A 17,483-nucleotide genomic window follows, 5' to 3' on the forward strand; every position below is an offset into this window, starting at 1 on the left:
CTTTTAGTGAATTTATATCTGTTTTTGAAGCCCTTTAACCTGTCTTCAACATTTAAGATTTCCTTATATAGCAGTTACAGAACTATAGCAAAATGTTATAGAACATAAGTAACTACTAGTGTTTCTCTGCACCCATGGAAAGACACTTGTGTCTTTAGTTTCTGGAAAATTAAAGATGTGCCATGAACTCATTTCCATTTTGCAAGGGTTTCACTTGAAAGATTGGAAAAATACTTTGTCCGCCACAATGAAATAAGCCTCAATGGAAAAATGTTCAGAACTCTTGGAAGAAATGTGCATCACCTGGACACAGTGTCTCTTAAAGGCATTTCAGTTAATGTAACTTGGTTTGAGTTAATATTGAAATACTTTGCTAACCGAGTGGTCACCACCCTTTAATTTTTCTGGATATCAGCTCTGATTATTTTTAGTTATGCTATAGTCAACTCAAACTATCTGACTCCTTACATTCATTACTTGAAATTCCAAGGGCAGCTAATTCCTGTTAAAGCAGATGTATGTAAGGTAATCTCTTGAGGCATGCAAAAGCAATTGCATTTCCATTTCTTTGTTATGGTCAGGAGCACGTTAGGAAAAGCAACTTTATCGGTTCCCTCTGCATTGGCTTCCTTTGCTCAGGAGATCTGATTTGAAATTCTGCTCATATATACTGAGTGTGTTCTTGTTTGCACAAATTTCAAGTAGTTGCTAGCATAGAGACTTTTGTACCAAACAGCACTGATGCTGTACAGAGATGTCATCAGCTTTGTGAATCTGCACAGTTAGGGTCCATTCCAGGATCTTTTGTTGACTTGCTCTGAGGCATATCACCTAATTCCTTTTTCTTCCATTTGTAAAACAAGTTTAATCAGACATCTTTGCAAATGCAGTGGTTAACCTTTTGAAAACTGAAGTGTGTTGTCCATCCCACTTACATGGAAATCCAAGTGGGTGCATTTGCTTAAATATCTGTCAGAAAGCTAAACGGCTTTCTTGCTTCTTTGGTCTGCAGAAAGGTGACATCATTGATATAATCAGCAAACCCCCCATGGGCACCTGGATGGGTCTGTTGAACAACAAAGTTGGCACCTTCAAATTTATCTATGTGGATGTGTTAAATGAAGAGGAAGAGAAGCCGAAGCGGCCCACCAGGAGACGCCGAAAAAGCAGACCACCCCAGCCCAAGTCAGTTGAGGATCTCTTGGATCGCATCAATTTGAAGGTCCAAATCCGCTCTCTCTGCTTACCCTTTCACTTTTTCTTGCAGGAAGGGGACCACACCTTTGAAGTTGTTTGTTTTGGAAGCTACCAGATTCATAATCCTAAGGACTGTCACACTGCTTAGCTGAATCAGGTCTTAGCTGCAGAAGTGCAGAACTATCAGGCTTGATGAAGTGCCACAGGCTGTGAGTCGTGTACACTCAGACACCATAAATTGTTGCACAGTATGACCACAGGCTAGCACACTCCAGAGACAAGCAAAAATGTAAAATAACAACAGTTATTTAAAGAGGACATTTAAAGAGGACATTTTTTCCATGTTTGTATTCTGAAGTGCTTGGGATAAATTGGTGTGGCTGTCATTCACCCTTCATACTTCTCCCCTCATACAGAGCCATGCCACATTGTGCCTTCAGGTAGCATGATACCCAGGCCATCTAATACACTGCATTCCAAACACAACCGTACGTGCAGCATTCTAGTTCTGGCACAGCTACCTCCCTGAACTCAGAGCAGGGTTTATGCAAACTAAAATGCTATAATTTTGCTGTTGTGCATTGGTTTGCACTTACTTAACTTATTGCTTTTCTTGCTGGTTGCAAAAATCTCTTTTAGTATCTTTATTGACAAAATATGTTGAATAAATATGTTGTCTTACCACTCTTTTTTTTTCCCTTTGTGCAGGAGCACATGCCCACTTTTCTGTTCAATGGTTATGAAGATCTGGATACCTTTAAGCTTTTAGAAGAAGAAGATTTGGATGAACTGAACATCCGAGATCCTGAGCACAGAGCTGTTCTCCTCACAGCAGTGGAACTTCTTCAGGAATATGATAGTATGTGGGATGTTTGAGGTTTTCTGTTTTACTAGAGCTCTGCCAAGAACCTTGTGAACCCCTTAAAACCAGAAAACTTCCAGGATTTTGATCTTTTTTTCTCCTAATATAGTTATTTCCAGGGTAATCCTGTGTAACGTTAGATTTGAGGGGTGACCTAAGACTTCTTTTGTTCTGCTGGAATTACTCTGTTTGTGTAAACCTTACCACCCAACTTATTTAATTAATATCAAGCGTACAACACAGAACACTTTAGAATACTGATGTTCAAGAATAAACCCTGAGATTACCTACTTAAAGTAGAAGGCTGAGACATAGAAAATAGGAAAGAAGAAATTTCCAGATTACAGGGAAGAGATTAAGATTATCAAGAGTTAAAAAAGTCAAAGCCTAGAGGGCTGTGAAGAAAGTATAATGTGAATTAACTTCATCTGCACATGCTTTTGGTTCTTGGACTGTTAACTGCAGGATTGTAAAGGTAGCTTCAGGTTGTGTATATGACAACACAGCAATTTTAAAAGGTAGCAAATATATCAGTCAAGTGCAAAGAGTGAAAAACAGCGACCCACCTATCTGTATACAACAGTGCAGTTTTGCTCACTGAACCATGTGGTCTTGGGCAAGTGGTTGCAAAGACAAGGAAAAGTGGAATAAGCCATGGCAGTCAAATGCAAGTGTTATTATAGGAGTAAGCAGAGCCTAGCTGCAGCAACCTAAGACAGTACTGAATTCACCCTTCATCCCCAAGTGTCAGTAGAAGGTTGGTATCCACCAAGCAGAGTCAGTGGAATGGATTGTGTGAGGGCATTCTCAGCTGCTTCTGTGCAAATTCCTATGTTTTAGCTTAAACTTCCATAGCAGCTATTTAAACAGCTGTTATTGAATGGGAAATGCTTAATTTAATTACAGCAATATGTGCGGTGAATATCTTTAGACAGTGCTGTGTGGCCTGTGTAGTTTTCTTGTTCATTTCCCAAAGAGGAATCCACTCTTTCCTTGCCCTTCTCTAGCTACTAATGAAGTTGCAGTTACAGAATTAGTTTCTTTTCACTTATATCAGAGTAGCTTTTTGCCACCTAAGATGAGCTTCTCTTCATTATTTGCAGACCTATTTAGAATGCTAAACTTCCCTGAAGTAATAATTTTTTTCAGGACCCTTCAATTTTGGTTTGCAAACTTGAAGATTTGGTGGTTGGAAAGTACAAATTCCAGCTCCAAGTCAGGATGATGAGGAGAAAGAGAAATGGAGGCCAGACAGATGGAATCTGGGAGGGGCAACAGCACATAGTTCTACCCTATAATTACCTGTCATGTGCTGAGTAGGAATTGGAGTAGCCATTTCTGACATTTCATTGCAAGGGGGAAAATTACCACAGCATAAATTGTACTCTTGTATCATGACACTGGTTTTCTGTATCTTCAGCTCCAGATTTAGCTTCTTTATGAAATATGATTCCTGACAAAAATTCTGGGTAAATTCCTGGAATCCAGTGTATGCAAGCTGGATGGACCACACTTGAGTGTTGGCTTTTTACATAGACCAAGGAAGGAAGGAATTGGCACCGTTAGTCTCCTTCATGTCCCTTCATCCTTTGTTAGGGGACAGTATCTAATGTTCCAGACTCAGTCCCAGTCCTTCCTCTGGGTCTTCTGGAAGGTCATTCAGAGTTAGGATTTTTTTTTTTTCACTTGACTTGGTTCTTTTCAGCTCTTTTCTTCTGGTTTGGGTGTTGGGGAATTTTTTTAAGTCTTAGAAAGAACTTTGACACAATCATTTTAAATTTCTGTGGTGGTAAGAGGCAGAACTTGGCCTCAAGGCAGCTGAGGAGCACAGGAATTCCGTTCTGCTTTCATTGTGTACCATGCTGCTCCCTCACACTCTTGCTGAGGCTGTTGTTAATCATTTACCAAACAGGATGAATGTTTCCAACATCTGTGATGGCTTTCCTAATGCTCACTCTTTTCTGATACAAGTAATGCAATAGGAAACATTATAGAATCATTTCGGTTGCTAAAGACCTTTAGATAGACCAAGTCCAACCGAGTCTACCACTAAAGCTGTCCCTAAGGGCCACATCTACATGTCTTTGAAATACCTCCAGTGATGGTGACTGAATCACTGCCCTGGGCAACCTGTTTCAGTACCTGACCACCTTTTCAGTGAAGAAGTTTTTCTTAATTCACAAACTAAGCCTCCCCTAGCACAATTTGAGGCCATTTCCTTTAGTCCCATTGTTTGTTGCTTGGCAGAAGAGGCTAACCCCCACCTGGCTACAATAGTGCAATTCGAGAGGGCATTTAGGTCTCCCCTGAGCCTCCTTTTCTCCAGCTCAACACCCCCAGCTCCCTCGACCACTCCTCATAAGGCTTGTACTCCAGACCCTTCACCAGCTGTGTTGCCCTTCTCTGAACACACAAGATAATGGTGTTTGAAATGGAAGGTTGAGTTCAGCTGCATTTTCTGTTTGCCTGTTTTTCACTGTATTCTCACATCCTCTAGGTAACAGCGACCAGTCAGGATCTCAGGAGAAACTTCTCATTGAAGGCCAAGGCCTAAGCGGATGCTCTCCTCGGGATTCTGGCTGCTACGAAAGCAGTGAAAACCTGGAGAATGGTAATGGTGACAGCAATGAGCCTTACAGTTCCTGCAGACATTTTTTTTCAGTAGATATCTTCGTATACTTTTGCTCCTGTCCCTAGCTAACACAAGCTACTTCCTACTTGACTTTGTCCTTTGCTCTGACTACCTCTTTCCCTCTTGGCTTGAGCCATTGGTTTTCACCGCTACTGTTGCTAATTTATTTATTCACATTAGTAGGAGACAAATTCCCTTTCACAAAGAGTCTTTGTTTCGTGTCCCTAAGGCAGCAGTCTTTTTCACTGCCATTCCCCTGCCTTCTCCACTCCCAATCATATTCTTATGCCACTGTGCCTCATGAGGCTTGCACTGTTTGCACACTGATGGCCCAAGTCTAAGAGACCACCAATGGAGAAGTCTCTGAACTTTACTGAGATTAGGAAGATTTCTTTTGAACCCATACAAAATCTCTTAAGAAAAAATGTTCTTTATTTTAGGCCATATTTTTCTGTTTGCCTTGGGATGCATGTTGCGTCGTCCTCTGATCAGAACCCAGCTGCAGAGATTTAGGACTTTTTAGTGTATGAACACTAGAAAGTTAAATTATTGACAAGTTGGGAAGGAAATTAACTATGAAAAAAATGCTAATGATAGCATTGCCTATCAGTTCCTATTGCCTTAACCTGCATCAGTGAAAGGTGATGCACTGAAAAATTACTAAGACAGATGATGTTAGTAGAGATTGCTGTCTCTGATCTGAAGAAACAGGTTATTGTTCTGTGTTATTGTGCTGCATGTTTTACTTCAGGGATAATCTAAACTTGTCATTAGGGATGACATATTCAAAGAGTTGAAATGGGTTTGAGTTGGGCATTTTCACTCCAAGCATTTGAGCCATGTCTTGGCCTCAGACTGCCTGGATTCATTGCTAAGATTCACCATATATAGGACACCAAGAACAGTATAAACAGATTCTGTACACCCCTTATAGTGGCCATTTTTCCAGTTTAAAATAAGAGCTAAGAATCCTACTCCTAGTATGTGCATTTTCTGTTAGTCTGCCACCAAAAAATAACCATTCATTGAAGAAAATTGCAATTTGCTTTGAAACTGAATGCCTGAAATTGACAGTATACTAAATTCCTGAAAGTGGGGAAGCTTTTTTACTTGAATAGGAATCCACATCCAGTAGGCATGCTGGAATAGAATCATAGCTAAATATATGACATATGTGACAATTTTCTTTTCTTTTTATCTCAAAGTACAATCATAATGATAGCTGTAACACTAAATTTAAAGTGCTGCCTGCACATTTTCCTTATTTTAACAATATAATAAAATCTTTAGAAAGCAATTGGCATTGCCTGTCTGGTTGGATACTTATGTTTAAACTAATATTTCTGCCTGAGTTTTTCAGAATGTGAAATGCTGATGATTTTTATATTGTTTTTTATGTATGACTTGATGCATTTCTGCATCATTTTTGCTCACAAATGCATTTACTGCTTGTTTTTAAAACCACTATGAAAAGAGCATTTGATTCATTCAGAGATTTTGTCAAGGCTATTTAATATGAAAAGTACTCTACCTTCTTTGCAAAGTTCATGGTCCACAGTTGTTTATCTGCATATTTTTTTCAAAGTACAGTATGTTCTCATTTAGGGTAGTCACTTGTCTGGTATAAATATCATAAAGTGCATATCTGCACTTCATAAAGGGGCAAGTGCATTCTGAGAAGAAACCAGTCTTCAGATTTTCTGGGGAATGGTTATACGTAATATTTTTATGAATAGTACAGCATCCAGTTTGGGGCTGATATTGGATCCTTTGGCATCAGTTCAAGATTTCAGAGCTGCTCTTACATTTTGGCTAGAAAATGGTTTGCTATGTGCTATAAAAGAGTATCTTTTTTAAGTACTTTTCTGGGTCCCACTTCAGTAATACTTGGACATTCTCTTAGGTATCTATACTGTACTTAGAGCAGCATTGTGGTTTTATTTCAATTCACAGAGAGCAAGGAGCATGTAGTCTGTGACCTATCCAGTGTTAGATGAAAAAAACTCAGAGCAGGAAGTCACCATCCATGGTCAGGCAATTAGTCCATATAGAAACAGGGCAGAGAGAGCAAGCTGTCCCTTAGACTTGTGACAATGGTGCAGATATTTGGCTTGTTTTGCATGCAGCTGTCAACAGACTGAGGTGCATGTGGAAACCATATCAGAAATCTGGTTCTCACAGGACTGGCCAAAAGCAGATAGCTACAGAATGGTATAAGAACAGAGCATGCATATCTGATGCTTCCCAGGACAGTTTTGGGGAATGACTCATTTAAGGACTTCAGAATTTGGGTGCTGTTTCCTGGCATTCATTGATTTTCTTGAAACTTTTTATGAATGTCCCTGGTCTTCCGTAGATCCTCCAGACCTAACAGTATCTGTATACAGACCTCTGTCATACTCCCTCCCAAGTCATCTCTTTGCTAGTCTGAGAAGGCCTATTAATTATTCCCTATAGGCCATTCCCATCCCTGTTCATGCCTGGCTTCTTGGACTCTTCACTTGTTATGCTGTGTAGTTTTTTCAGGGGGATGTGAAGAGATAAGACTTGCACATGCAATGTGCAGTCTTGAATGAGCAGACAAACCAGGCCTTTATCAGGTTGAGATAAGGGTGTTCTCTGATTTAATCAGAAACTGATGCCCAAATTCCCATAGTACCAGGCAGGCAACGTAAGCAGTTCGGGATTCAGTCCTGATTAGTCAGAAAAGGAAGCAAAAGAACAGGTGGCCACATTGCCTAATGTAATGTGCATTTCTACTAGTTTGTAATAAATAGAAGAGGCAATGAGGCTGGTATTGTGCCATCATCTTTGTTGTGTCAACAGAGCAGTTTGAAATGCACCCAAAATACAGCCACAGAAAGCAATACCAAAATGAAGTTAATAAAATCTGGGATTTGGACACTGCATTCTGTGTCTGGTTTTGCATACTTAAATTTCTGAGGACCATCTTCCACAAAGAAAAAAAAGTACTGTGAGAAATGCTGAAAATTTTTTGCTGTAGCTATGGTACCTCCAGAAGGATTTCCCAAGATAGTCCCCTCTCTTCTGAGGCACATGATGACACTGAATCCAAAGGAACTTTTGCTTTCCTGTATGGTAATAGCAAGAAGTATCATAAGAGATGGACAGTGCTTTGTTTAGCAAGAATTGCACCATAACATCCAACAGAGGAGTTGAAATATTGCCTGTAGCTTGAACTGAACCTGGAAATAACATAAACTTTGCATTCATTTGGTGCAAGGACCACCTTTGTAGTCTTATTTTTTACCCATGTATCTGTGTCATTCTGCACACATTTGAATCACAGATATCTCTATGGTTTACAGCCCTATGAAAGGCATTAGTCTGCATAACTGTACCTGTACTTATTAACAAAATACCAAATTATCAAAAATCACAAGCGTTATAATCAAAAATCCTAACATTAAAAATGTGATTTAAGCTTTACTAGCTATACACTTTAACCCTTTCAGAACGTTTTCCTTTTCTTTTTCTTAGGGAATGTTGCATGTGTGGACATTATTTCTATAACTCTCCACTCTGTGAAAACAACTTTACAATATATTTAAAAATCTGTTTTCAGGAAATATTACCTTCCTGTTTTAGTGTCTCAGAAGCATAATGAAATTATACCTGACAGTCAGGAGGAGGGAAGGAATAGATGAAAAATGAGAAATAAATCATAGCTCCCCTCCTGATACTGCTCTTCACTTAAATCACATTAAAACAAATTACATTCTCAGCTACTGTCCTTTGTACAAAGCAGTATAATTGAACCCAGCACTATCTTTTAAACCATTTTGAAGCTGAGAGCTTAAAGGTTGCATGTTTGGTTATATATGCTATAGAAAAAATATTTTGAACTTCCTCCCATTCTCACCTCATTTGTGTATGTATGCCTAACAGGGTTGGAGTGAACTAAAGTTTTGATTTTACTTTCACAAAATTTCTCTTCTCTTTTTTTTTTCCCCCCTTAATTTTCTGTTCCTCGTGTCTTCTTTTTATTTTTTTTTTCTATTCCCAGGCTACTGCCTTTACACAGACAGACCCCATTTCTAAAGAAATTAAATGCTGCTTACTAGATACCCTTATGGCTTCAGTAAGAGCTTATATTGCACAGCAGTAGAGTTTTCCACAACTTTTCTTCTAGTACTGAGGTTCCTGAGTGGGCCTTCCTAAAATCCGTGAAACCCCTGATCAGTATATCAGACTGAAAAGAAGGCACATGATTTTGTAGCATGAGCTGTGACAGCAAGTCCCAGACAATAAGGTGAACTACTGCACAAGTCAGGCATGTGCTAGCAAATATGAATAATGGAAAGAGAACATTCCTTTCCATGCTCATTAAATATTGCCATTAGTGCCTGGAGGCACTAAAAAATGAATGTAACATTTCTTACACGTCTTTCTAGTGTGATTGCAACTTATTTTCAGCAGTGACCTAGCTTCATGGAAGGATGCAGACAGAGAGGGTCTTTCTGCTACTTTTCTGAGTTACCTGAACTCAAGGTAGCAGCAACGGAGACAACTTCAGTGTGGGATGTGTCTCTGCTAGCATTGATATTTAGCTTTAGTTGAAGTGTGAGCAGTACAGCTTCTGAGAAAGGAGTTGCTATGTGCTCGCATTGGTCCTTATGGGCTCACCTTGATTTTAACTTCTTTTGATGGCACTGTTTTCATTATATCTCCTTGAGTGTAACCTCCATTTTCTTTGTTAGTTTTCTGGATACTTCAGTTTTCAAACTCCTTAAGCAGAGTAAGAGGCAAGAGAAAACAAGGTATTTATTGTTTTAGGTTAAACAGGTTCTTTCATTCATGTGCAAGGTAAACAGTGTATATTACTCAAAAGCCAAGCACTGGATTTCTAGCAGGATAAAGTCTAAAGGCAAACAGTACAAGAAAGCATTTATTGCTTGAAAGTACACACTATGGCTTGAGACTAACACTAACATTAGTCACACTTGAAACTCCTTTTTGAAGCACTTCTCCATCTCATAAGATCTTTTTCTGTAAAACTCTGCCATCGCTGCAAGTTTAGCAGTCTTCATGCTCTTTCTTGCTCTCTGTTTTGCCATTGGGAATAGTTTGCTGCTCATTTAAAAGAAGAAATAACTCTATTGGCATATAATTAAAAAATTCATAGACAGGGTGTTTTAAAAAAAATCCTATGCAAACTATTACACTTTATTAAAATATGAATATTATTTATGTACTAAGATTAGAGACTATGAAAAAAAATGTACATCTTCTGAGGTGTTTCAGGGGGGCCTGTCAAACCACTTGGTACAATGAGTACTGTATCAGTTCTAACTGAAGGATACAGTACTTCTACACTGAACAAGGTTTATATGAGCTAAACCTCAAATCTCTGCCAGTTGGAGAGTAGGAAGGATATTAAGTATTTTGGATGTATCTCACTTAACAGATAACAGTTACTAATAAAGCTGAAGTTCAAATCAAATCTTTATGCTTGAAATGGCATTGAGTTCTTCTACACTTAGAATTAACAAAAAGGGAATAAAAAATTTTGTTTCTGAAGCATTTGAAAGGGATCTGTTATTATGCTGCAGATTTCATTTTTAATGGTGGATTTATTTGTTCCTAGGTAAAACTCGAAGGACCTGTCTTCCACCCTCTAAATCAGCAATTGAGCATAGCTTTAGGGATTTCAGCAGAAACCAGCTATCAAATTATCCCACGCTTCCACTGACCAAGTCAACAGAAACTCTGCAGCCAGGTGAAAAAGAAAGCCGGCTGGGTTGTGCACATCGTGCTCTGAAGAGCTCTGTCAAGCCTCTGGCCGTCACGGCTTTGAAGAAGAACCGCAGAAGTTTACCAGTTGCTGTGTGTCGAAGCTATGAAACTCTGGATGGCCCCCAGGGTGTAGATACATGGCCAAGATCTCACTCACTGGATGATCTCCAGGGAGAACCCAATACTAACTTACAGGACGCTAACAAGAAAGTAGGTTCTTTTCCTCAGGATTCACTGGATATAGCTAAAAAGGCAGTTGGCTCTGCCTTGCCGCCTCAGTCTCATGGAGGCAGCTCTAAGGTAGATGATGTCATGGCTAAGCAGGGCAAAGGAGCTGCTAATTCTCAGAAGGGAAAAGCTAAGGAATTGAACTCTGTAATGGAGAATGCAGGTGGAAAGCCTGCTCCATTCCCCCTGAAAAACTGTGAAGCTCAGCCTGCCTTAGTGATGCATCATGCAACAAGGACACCTCTGGAAATACAGAGTAAAAGTTTTCATGACCTTGCACGGGCTGATTATGCTCCAGTCCTCAAGGGAGGTCTAGAAGCTGAGCAAAAAAGCACAAATGAGGCAAGAATGCAACCAAAAAATCCTTCTCAGCCACCACCTGTCCCTGCCAAAAAATGCCGAGAACGCCTTTCTAATGGATTATATCATCCTCCCATGACCACAAGTGGAAATCACTCAAGTTTAGAAGCACCATGTTTGCCAGTAAAAAAGACCAGCTCATCCACTCCCATTGATTGTCATGGAGTACCTGCCCATAGGACATCTTCTGAACAGGAGCCCAGTAGCCCTCCTAGCCCGTTGCCACCCTGGCTGTCGGAGCTCCCAGAGACTGCTAGTGTTCAGCAGCATGTGGTAAAGCTTGGTCCTGCATCAGCAAGGAAAGTCTCTTGCAGCAGAGGAATGGATCTGGAAATGGTGATAGAAAATAAGCTTCAGTCTGAAGAGATTGATCTTACTGAAGAACCGTACTCAGACAAGGTAAGTGGTAATCACTGCAGTGATTTTATTCCACTAGCATTCCAAGGGACAGCCTGTCATTCATTGTATCTGTCATTTTTTTGTGGGTAACTGGCCAAGATAAACCAACAATCATTGGGACGTTAGACATTCTACAGCTCTTGTTTATCTTTGCTATCAGACTTTATGACTGAAGTAGTTCTTGTGTTGTAGGGGACTCAGAAATCCCAGACTTCTTCTGAACCTTCATCTTTTCAGACCACTGGTGCCTTGGTGGCACTGGACATGGGAATGTGTCTTTCTCTGCTAATGTGGGAGAGTAGAGCTGAAAAAGGAAGTGATTATTAGATTTTATGTTTCCAAGAAACTCTGAATTGATAGCATCAATTAGTATGTCTTTTTGTAGTGGGGGGAGGGAAGGAGTCTTTTAGGGATTGCTTTTTTAGTTTTCCTGGAACCTTGAGGAAAGCTCCTTGTTGCTCCCATCCTTGCTCTCTTTCTGTTGTATTGGTTGGTCTCTATAGCTACACCTCTTTAACCTGTCCTCTCTCCTTTGTGTCTGGCTGGGAACACTCAGCATGGTCGCTGTGGCATTCCCGAGGCTTTGGTACAGAGGTACTCTGAAGACTTAGAGCAGCCTGAAAAGGATGTGGCTACAAACATGGACCAAATCCGGGTAAAGCAGCTGAGGAAGCAGCATCGCATGGCAGTGAGTATTTCCATAAAGCACATTTTCTTTGTGAACAGACTTTTAAAAGGACTGGCTAGTAGTAAAGGGAAATACTTGAGATGTCCTGGTACAGAAGTACTCCTTATATTCATCCAGCAGGTACAAGATAGGTAGAGGTACTGCAGGGGCAGGAGGTACCTCCCCCAATCCCAAAGGACAGTCAGTAGTTAAAAGGAGAGTGGATAGCCCTCTCTTGACCAAATAATGATGTTAAAAGTCTAAGCAGACTGCAAGCAGTGGTAACAGAGACTTGCTCACTAAGGATGGCAGGTATTAAATGCTTCTGTATTAAAATTTCAAATGTTTTACACTCCTTTTTCATTTCTTAACCTATACTAGTGTCTACTTCTCCTTAGCAAAAGCAGAAGGGAGAAACCATCAAAAACTTTAATGGCTTCTTCTGAGAGAACTTGGTCTGTCGGAGGAGGTAATAGGCAAAATTGGTATTCTCTTGCCTTACTGAGAAATTAAATGGATCACTCTGAAAAGTCTTACTACTGGGTACTCTTTACTGATCTCAGACTAATTCAGAATGGTACATGAAAGTCAGCCCACTATACTGCCAAAATTGTTGTCAGTGCTTCTGGCCAAGGGATCTGAACCTTTCAGCCCCACCACTCTCATACTGACAAATGTGACATGAGAGAAGTTAGAACATCTGCTATGAAATTCCACCCGTTTGGGAGAGAAAACAAACAAAAAAAGGACCTGTTGTAAAACAAGCAGATGTGTTTAACATTAAGGGTTCTCTCTTCTTTTCTTTTACTCCCCAGATTCCAAGTGGAGGACTCACAGAAATTTGCCGTAAACCTGTATCCCCAGGACTCATCACCTCTGTGTCTGACTGGCTGATTTCCATTGGTCTGCCTATGTATTCTAGCCTGCTCACAGAAGCAGGATTCAACACACTGAGCAAAGTGCCTTCTCTGTCACAAACTTGCCTTCAAAAAGCTGGCATCACAGAGGAAAGGCACATAAGCAAGCTCCTGGCAGCAGCAAGACTCTTCAAACCTCTTGATCCAGAGGCAATTTAACATGCTCCATAGTGTGACATTGCCTGGTTGAGAATCCACTGCTCCTTCCTGCACCAGTACCACTCTAATCACTTCACATAGCTAAAGGGATCAAGGAAGTGGCTCCCCAGGACAGGCAGATATCTTCTTCAAAGGATATGAAAGTATTTGGCCACTGAAGGAGAAGAGAGGCAACCACCAGGTAACATAGATGTGGTACTTCCCTCCCCCCTCACTCCCATCTAAAGTATTCCTGTTTCATAAACTGCACAGGGTTGGCCTGAGAATCAGACAGCTTCACAGAATTAAGCTACCCTTGCACACTTTCCTCGAGTTTGTGATAGTGATACTAGTAACAGGTCTTTTGTACATCTAGGTTCCAGGTACCTGAAATCAGTCCTAAAGACCAGGTACAAATCAAGGTGCAAATTCCAGTAGAAGCTGTTTGGCAAATGTCTTTTGTTTATTACAGCAGTCTAGAGTTAAACACAAAGCCCTCCCCAGTCATCTTTGCTGTTGCTACGAAGCCTTTAGCTAGGCTGAAGTTGATGGACTGAAATTAGTTTTCAGTGTGGTCCATCTCTGTCACTTCAATGCAACTAACCCACAGAGAGTCAGAAAGCTTCTTTTTATTTGTACAGACCTGAGGTCATTTTTATTAACTGCTTTCCAGCAATCAGCTTTTTATTTGCCTTAAAATAAGCTTTTAAGCAGTTACCTAGTGTTCACTTTACCTGTTTTCACATTTCGCAAGCCTTGTTTCAACCTGTCACACTTAAGTTGCATTTAGGGTGATTTCCAGCTGAAGTAGCTTCGATAAAATGCCTCATCATAACATCTCCTGTGTTGTAGAAGTGCTTTTACAAATGCAGGGATATGCTAGGTTTCGGTTGTCAGGTTAACTTCTTGTTCACTACAGTTTGCATTTACTGTTGTTACTAAACTGTTCCAAGATATACTGCCTTGTATATATGTAACTGCTTTTCATTTTAATCATATTCTGTGTACTGTGTTATATTGTCAATCATTATGCTGCAGCTTTGACTTGGTATCCTGACCATATTGATTCCAAACAGTGGGTTTCTGCAAATGAAAATTCACTTGCGTTGAAAAAGCAAATTGTGTCCCACAGAAATCATTAGACCCAGTAATTCCATTGCATGGACAAGAAAATTCCCAGATAGTCTTATGAATAACACTGTGATTTTTAGAACACTCCACTGCATTAATATTACCTCTCACTGGAAAAGAGCATTGTTCTGGCAAATGTAATGAACCATTTTTCATGATGCTATGATATTTTTCTGCCTAACTCCATGTGAAACGTTCCAGTTGCATATGTGACTAATGATAGATTTTATTTTTCTATATTGGGTACACATTTTATATACCAAATACAAATTATCATGAATAGCACATAACCAGCTTTTTCTTTGGGGTCTAAATGTGGTGTGTCCTTCAGCTTCTTGTAGGGCAAATGCTCTGTGGAAGACAGAGCAAGCTTAGTCTGGCAGGTAAAGGGAGATAGAATAGAAACCTGGGCACAGGCCGGGATGTGTGGCTGTTTCCAGTATCAGTTCTGACATCAATTTACTCTATAAAACCAGACAATGCACTTCACTGTTTGGTGCCCCAATTACTCCAGTCTCATACTGAGCTAATGACTTCTGATAAAATGCTGTCAGATTGATGAATGAAAGACTGTGGTTACTCCATGATTCCTTACTATATCTGGCCCTTCCACAGTCATGTTTTAAGTGGATGAATATGCATTTTACTACAGATGATAACTAATTTGCCTTCTGGTAGAATTGATAGCTTCCCACATTTCGTATTTCACCAGTGCCTACTGCATATCATCATATGAAGGCAACTAAGTCACTGATGCAACTTGAAATTGTTCTCAAGCAAAGCTCTTTAATATTCTCCTTGGTGTCTGATAAGCAGCATGTTCTGATATGACAGAATCAGGAGAGATACAGCAGACATGTTTTGTGCAGCTGGTGAAAATCTGTGCAGCCTTGCCTCAAGTCCTGTGTGCAGTTTTGGGCACCAGAATACAAAAATTACATCAAGCTATTGGGAAGCATCCAAAGGAGGGCCACGAGGATGGAGAAGGTCTGGAGGGAAAGCTTTGTGCGGAACAGCTGAGTCTGTTCAGCCTGGAGGAAATGGAGGGGAGACCTCATTGCACATCCTCAGGAGAGGAAGCAGAGGGGCAGGTACTGATCTCTTCACTCTGGTGACCAGGGACAGGACCCAAGGGAGTGACCTGAAGCTGAGTCAGGGGAGGTTTAGGTTGGCTATCAGGAAAAGGTTCTTCATCCAGAGGGTGGTTGGGCACTGGAACAGGCTCCCCAGGAAAGTGGTCACTACTCCAAGCCTGTCTTGAGTTCAAAAGATGTTTGGACAACGCTCTCAGGTACGTGGTGTGACTCTTGGGGATGGTGCCGTGTGGGATCAGGAGTTGGACTGAAAGGGTCCCCTTTTGTAGCTCAGTATATTCTATGATTCTAAAAAACAAAAGAAAAAAATATAATTAAGTGGGTTTTTAATAATTATTATTTTTCTCTTGTTCCTCTCTGAGGCTTACATGGTGACTATCAGTAAGCAGGAGATGGAAAGAGTATTGAGACTTCCTGGGATTGCTAGCAGGGACCAGAACAGAGTAGAAGTAAGTGGACAAGCAGTTATATAGGAGCGAGGGGAAAGTCCAAGCTGACTATAGCAATAAAAAAGGAAACAAATTTCCTTGTGTTGCAGGGAAGACAAGTCATATAATAAAGCTCTCCCATATTAATCACTTCCCCGTCTTTTTATAACAGAAGGAGAATTATGGGAATAAGCTGAACCTGTTTGCCAAACTCTGTAAATCTATTATTTTTAAATGATTATGTGACCCAGGGAAACCAAATCACACCCATCAGGACTGGAGTGAGCAGTTTGAGATTTATGAGTTTTAATATTTGTTTTGTTTTCTTTTATAGACTGTGCTTTGTAGTCTTACTTGAATTACAGTTTTAGTTTATATTCTAATAAACAAAAAAAAAAGCCTTAAGCTTCTCAGTGTTTGAGCTTCCCTGCTGTGGTTTCAGTGACCTGTGGCATTCCCCAAGCAGGTGAGGTGGCGCATTACGAGAGCCATAACCTCTTGCATCTTCTTGCACCCTTTAGTGCTCTAAGCAAAAGTTCACTCATTAACTCTTGCAAAGCACAGAAGAAACCTGCTGCTGGAATCTTCATCTGCTCTGCTCAGGCTCACCACGTTAAGTATCTATCCATTGTATCTTAGTAACTCAGACAGCTCTTTAACAATAGAAGCAGCAAGCCCAAAATGCTACCAAATGCCATCATAATCATATGCTTTGATCAATAACCTGCTGTTGCTCCCCAGCTGACAATTCCCTGTGCTCTTCTATGAGCCTGGCTGTGGATGCAGACTGGGAGCATGATCAGAAGCATTAAACATTGCATTATTTGAACAGGCCATCATGTCTAAGAGCAGCAATAGTGGTCGATTCACCAAGTCACAGCTGTGCAGTTGTACTGTATTATTTTTAGAATAAATAATACTTTGAGTCCAAGATACTTTTAGCATTAATTGACACCCTTTGGGGAATCAAAACTGTCAAGCAAGTTATGTAACAACTAACAAAGTTGCACTTTCTGTATATGAAATCAATATTTAAATAACTTATTTTTCTCCATTTGCTGTTCTTAAATGATGTAAGTAGCTGTAATATACCAGTACTCAATATGTCCTGCAGTTTGCTTCAACCCAAGAAAGCTGTGTATTGTAAAGAAAAAAAGAAAAAAAAAAACAAAATATGAATGTGTAAAGATTATTGTGGTTTCATTTAGCAAAAAAAAAGGTTGACAAAAGGGTTTTCCTGTGTATCAAAACTTGTCTATAATTATATGTCATACTGTTCATAGATAAAAAAATAAATAAATTTCCATGCTCTCTCTCTTTTTTGTTGTTGTTGTTTTTAATTTTGCTAACAGATCCTCTGTTGAGTGCTTATGTTATTGATGTCCGGTGATGTAATTTTTTTTGCTTATTTCTTTGGCCCTCACCCTGTAGCTTACCAAGCCTCTAGTTCCTCTCCCTGTAACCACTCTCAGCACATTTACAGCAGGTGGAAAAGGTTTAAAAAATTTTAAAATATTAAAAGCCTTGCTAATTCAGTACTAGAAGCAGCTGTTAAATTAAATGATGTGCATCAGCACAGTCTAAACTTTGTCTGTTATATCCTGTGAATGTCCAGTTGCTGGGCTCAGTGAGATGTGTGTGAGAGGCCTCCCAGATCTCCCCTTGGGAGCTTT

The 17,483-nt window shown here is 40.0% G+C and overlaps 1 protein-coding gene across 3 annotated transcripts in view; it reads left to right on the top strand.

Annotated features, from left to right (window-relative positions):
* Positions 1 to 17,114, top strand: part of SASH1 (SAM and SH3 domain containing 1) — a 529,880-nt gene extending 512,766 nt beyond the window's left edge. For all 3 annotated transcript variants that reach the window (XM_041469752.1, XM_041469753.1, XM_041469754.1), the window contains 6 exons: positions 1,013 to 1,222; positions 1,906 to 2,056; positions 4,557 to 4,670; positions 10,300 to 11,435; positions 11,992 to 12,123; positions 12,918 to 17,114. In XM_041469752.1, coding sequence (XP_041325686.1) covers positions 1,013 to 1,222; positions 1,906 to 2,056; positions 4,557 to 4,670; positions 10,300 to 11,435; positions 11,992 to 12,123; positions 12,918 to 13,178 — 2,004 coding nt within the window. In that variant the 3' untranslated portion in view covers positions 13,179 to 17,114. The remainder of the gene's footprint in view (positions 1 to 1,012; positions 1,223 to 1,905; positions 2,057 to 4,556; positions 4,671 to 10,299; positions 11,436 to 11,991; positions 12,124 to 12,917) is intronic.
* Positions 17,115 to 17,483: the final 369 nt, after the last annotated feature.

This window comes from Pyrgilauda ruficollis, unplaced genomic scaffold, assembly GCF_017590135.1.
Source record: "Pyrgilauda ruficollis isolate IOZ18807 unplaced genomic scaffold, ASM1759013v1 scaffold24, whole genome shotgun sequence".
NCBI classification, from domain to species: Eukaryota; Metazoa; Chordata; class Aves; order Passeriformes; family Passeridae; genus Pyrgilauda; species Pyrgilauda ruficollis.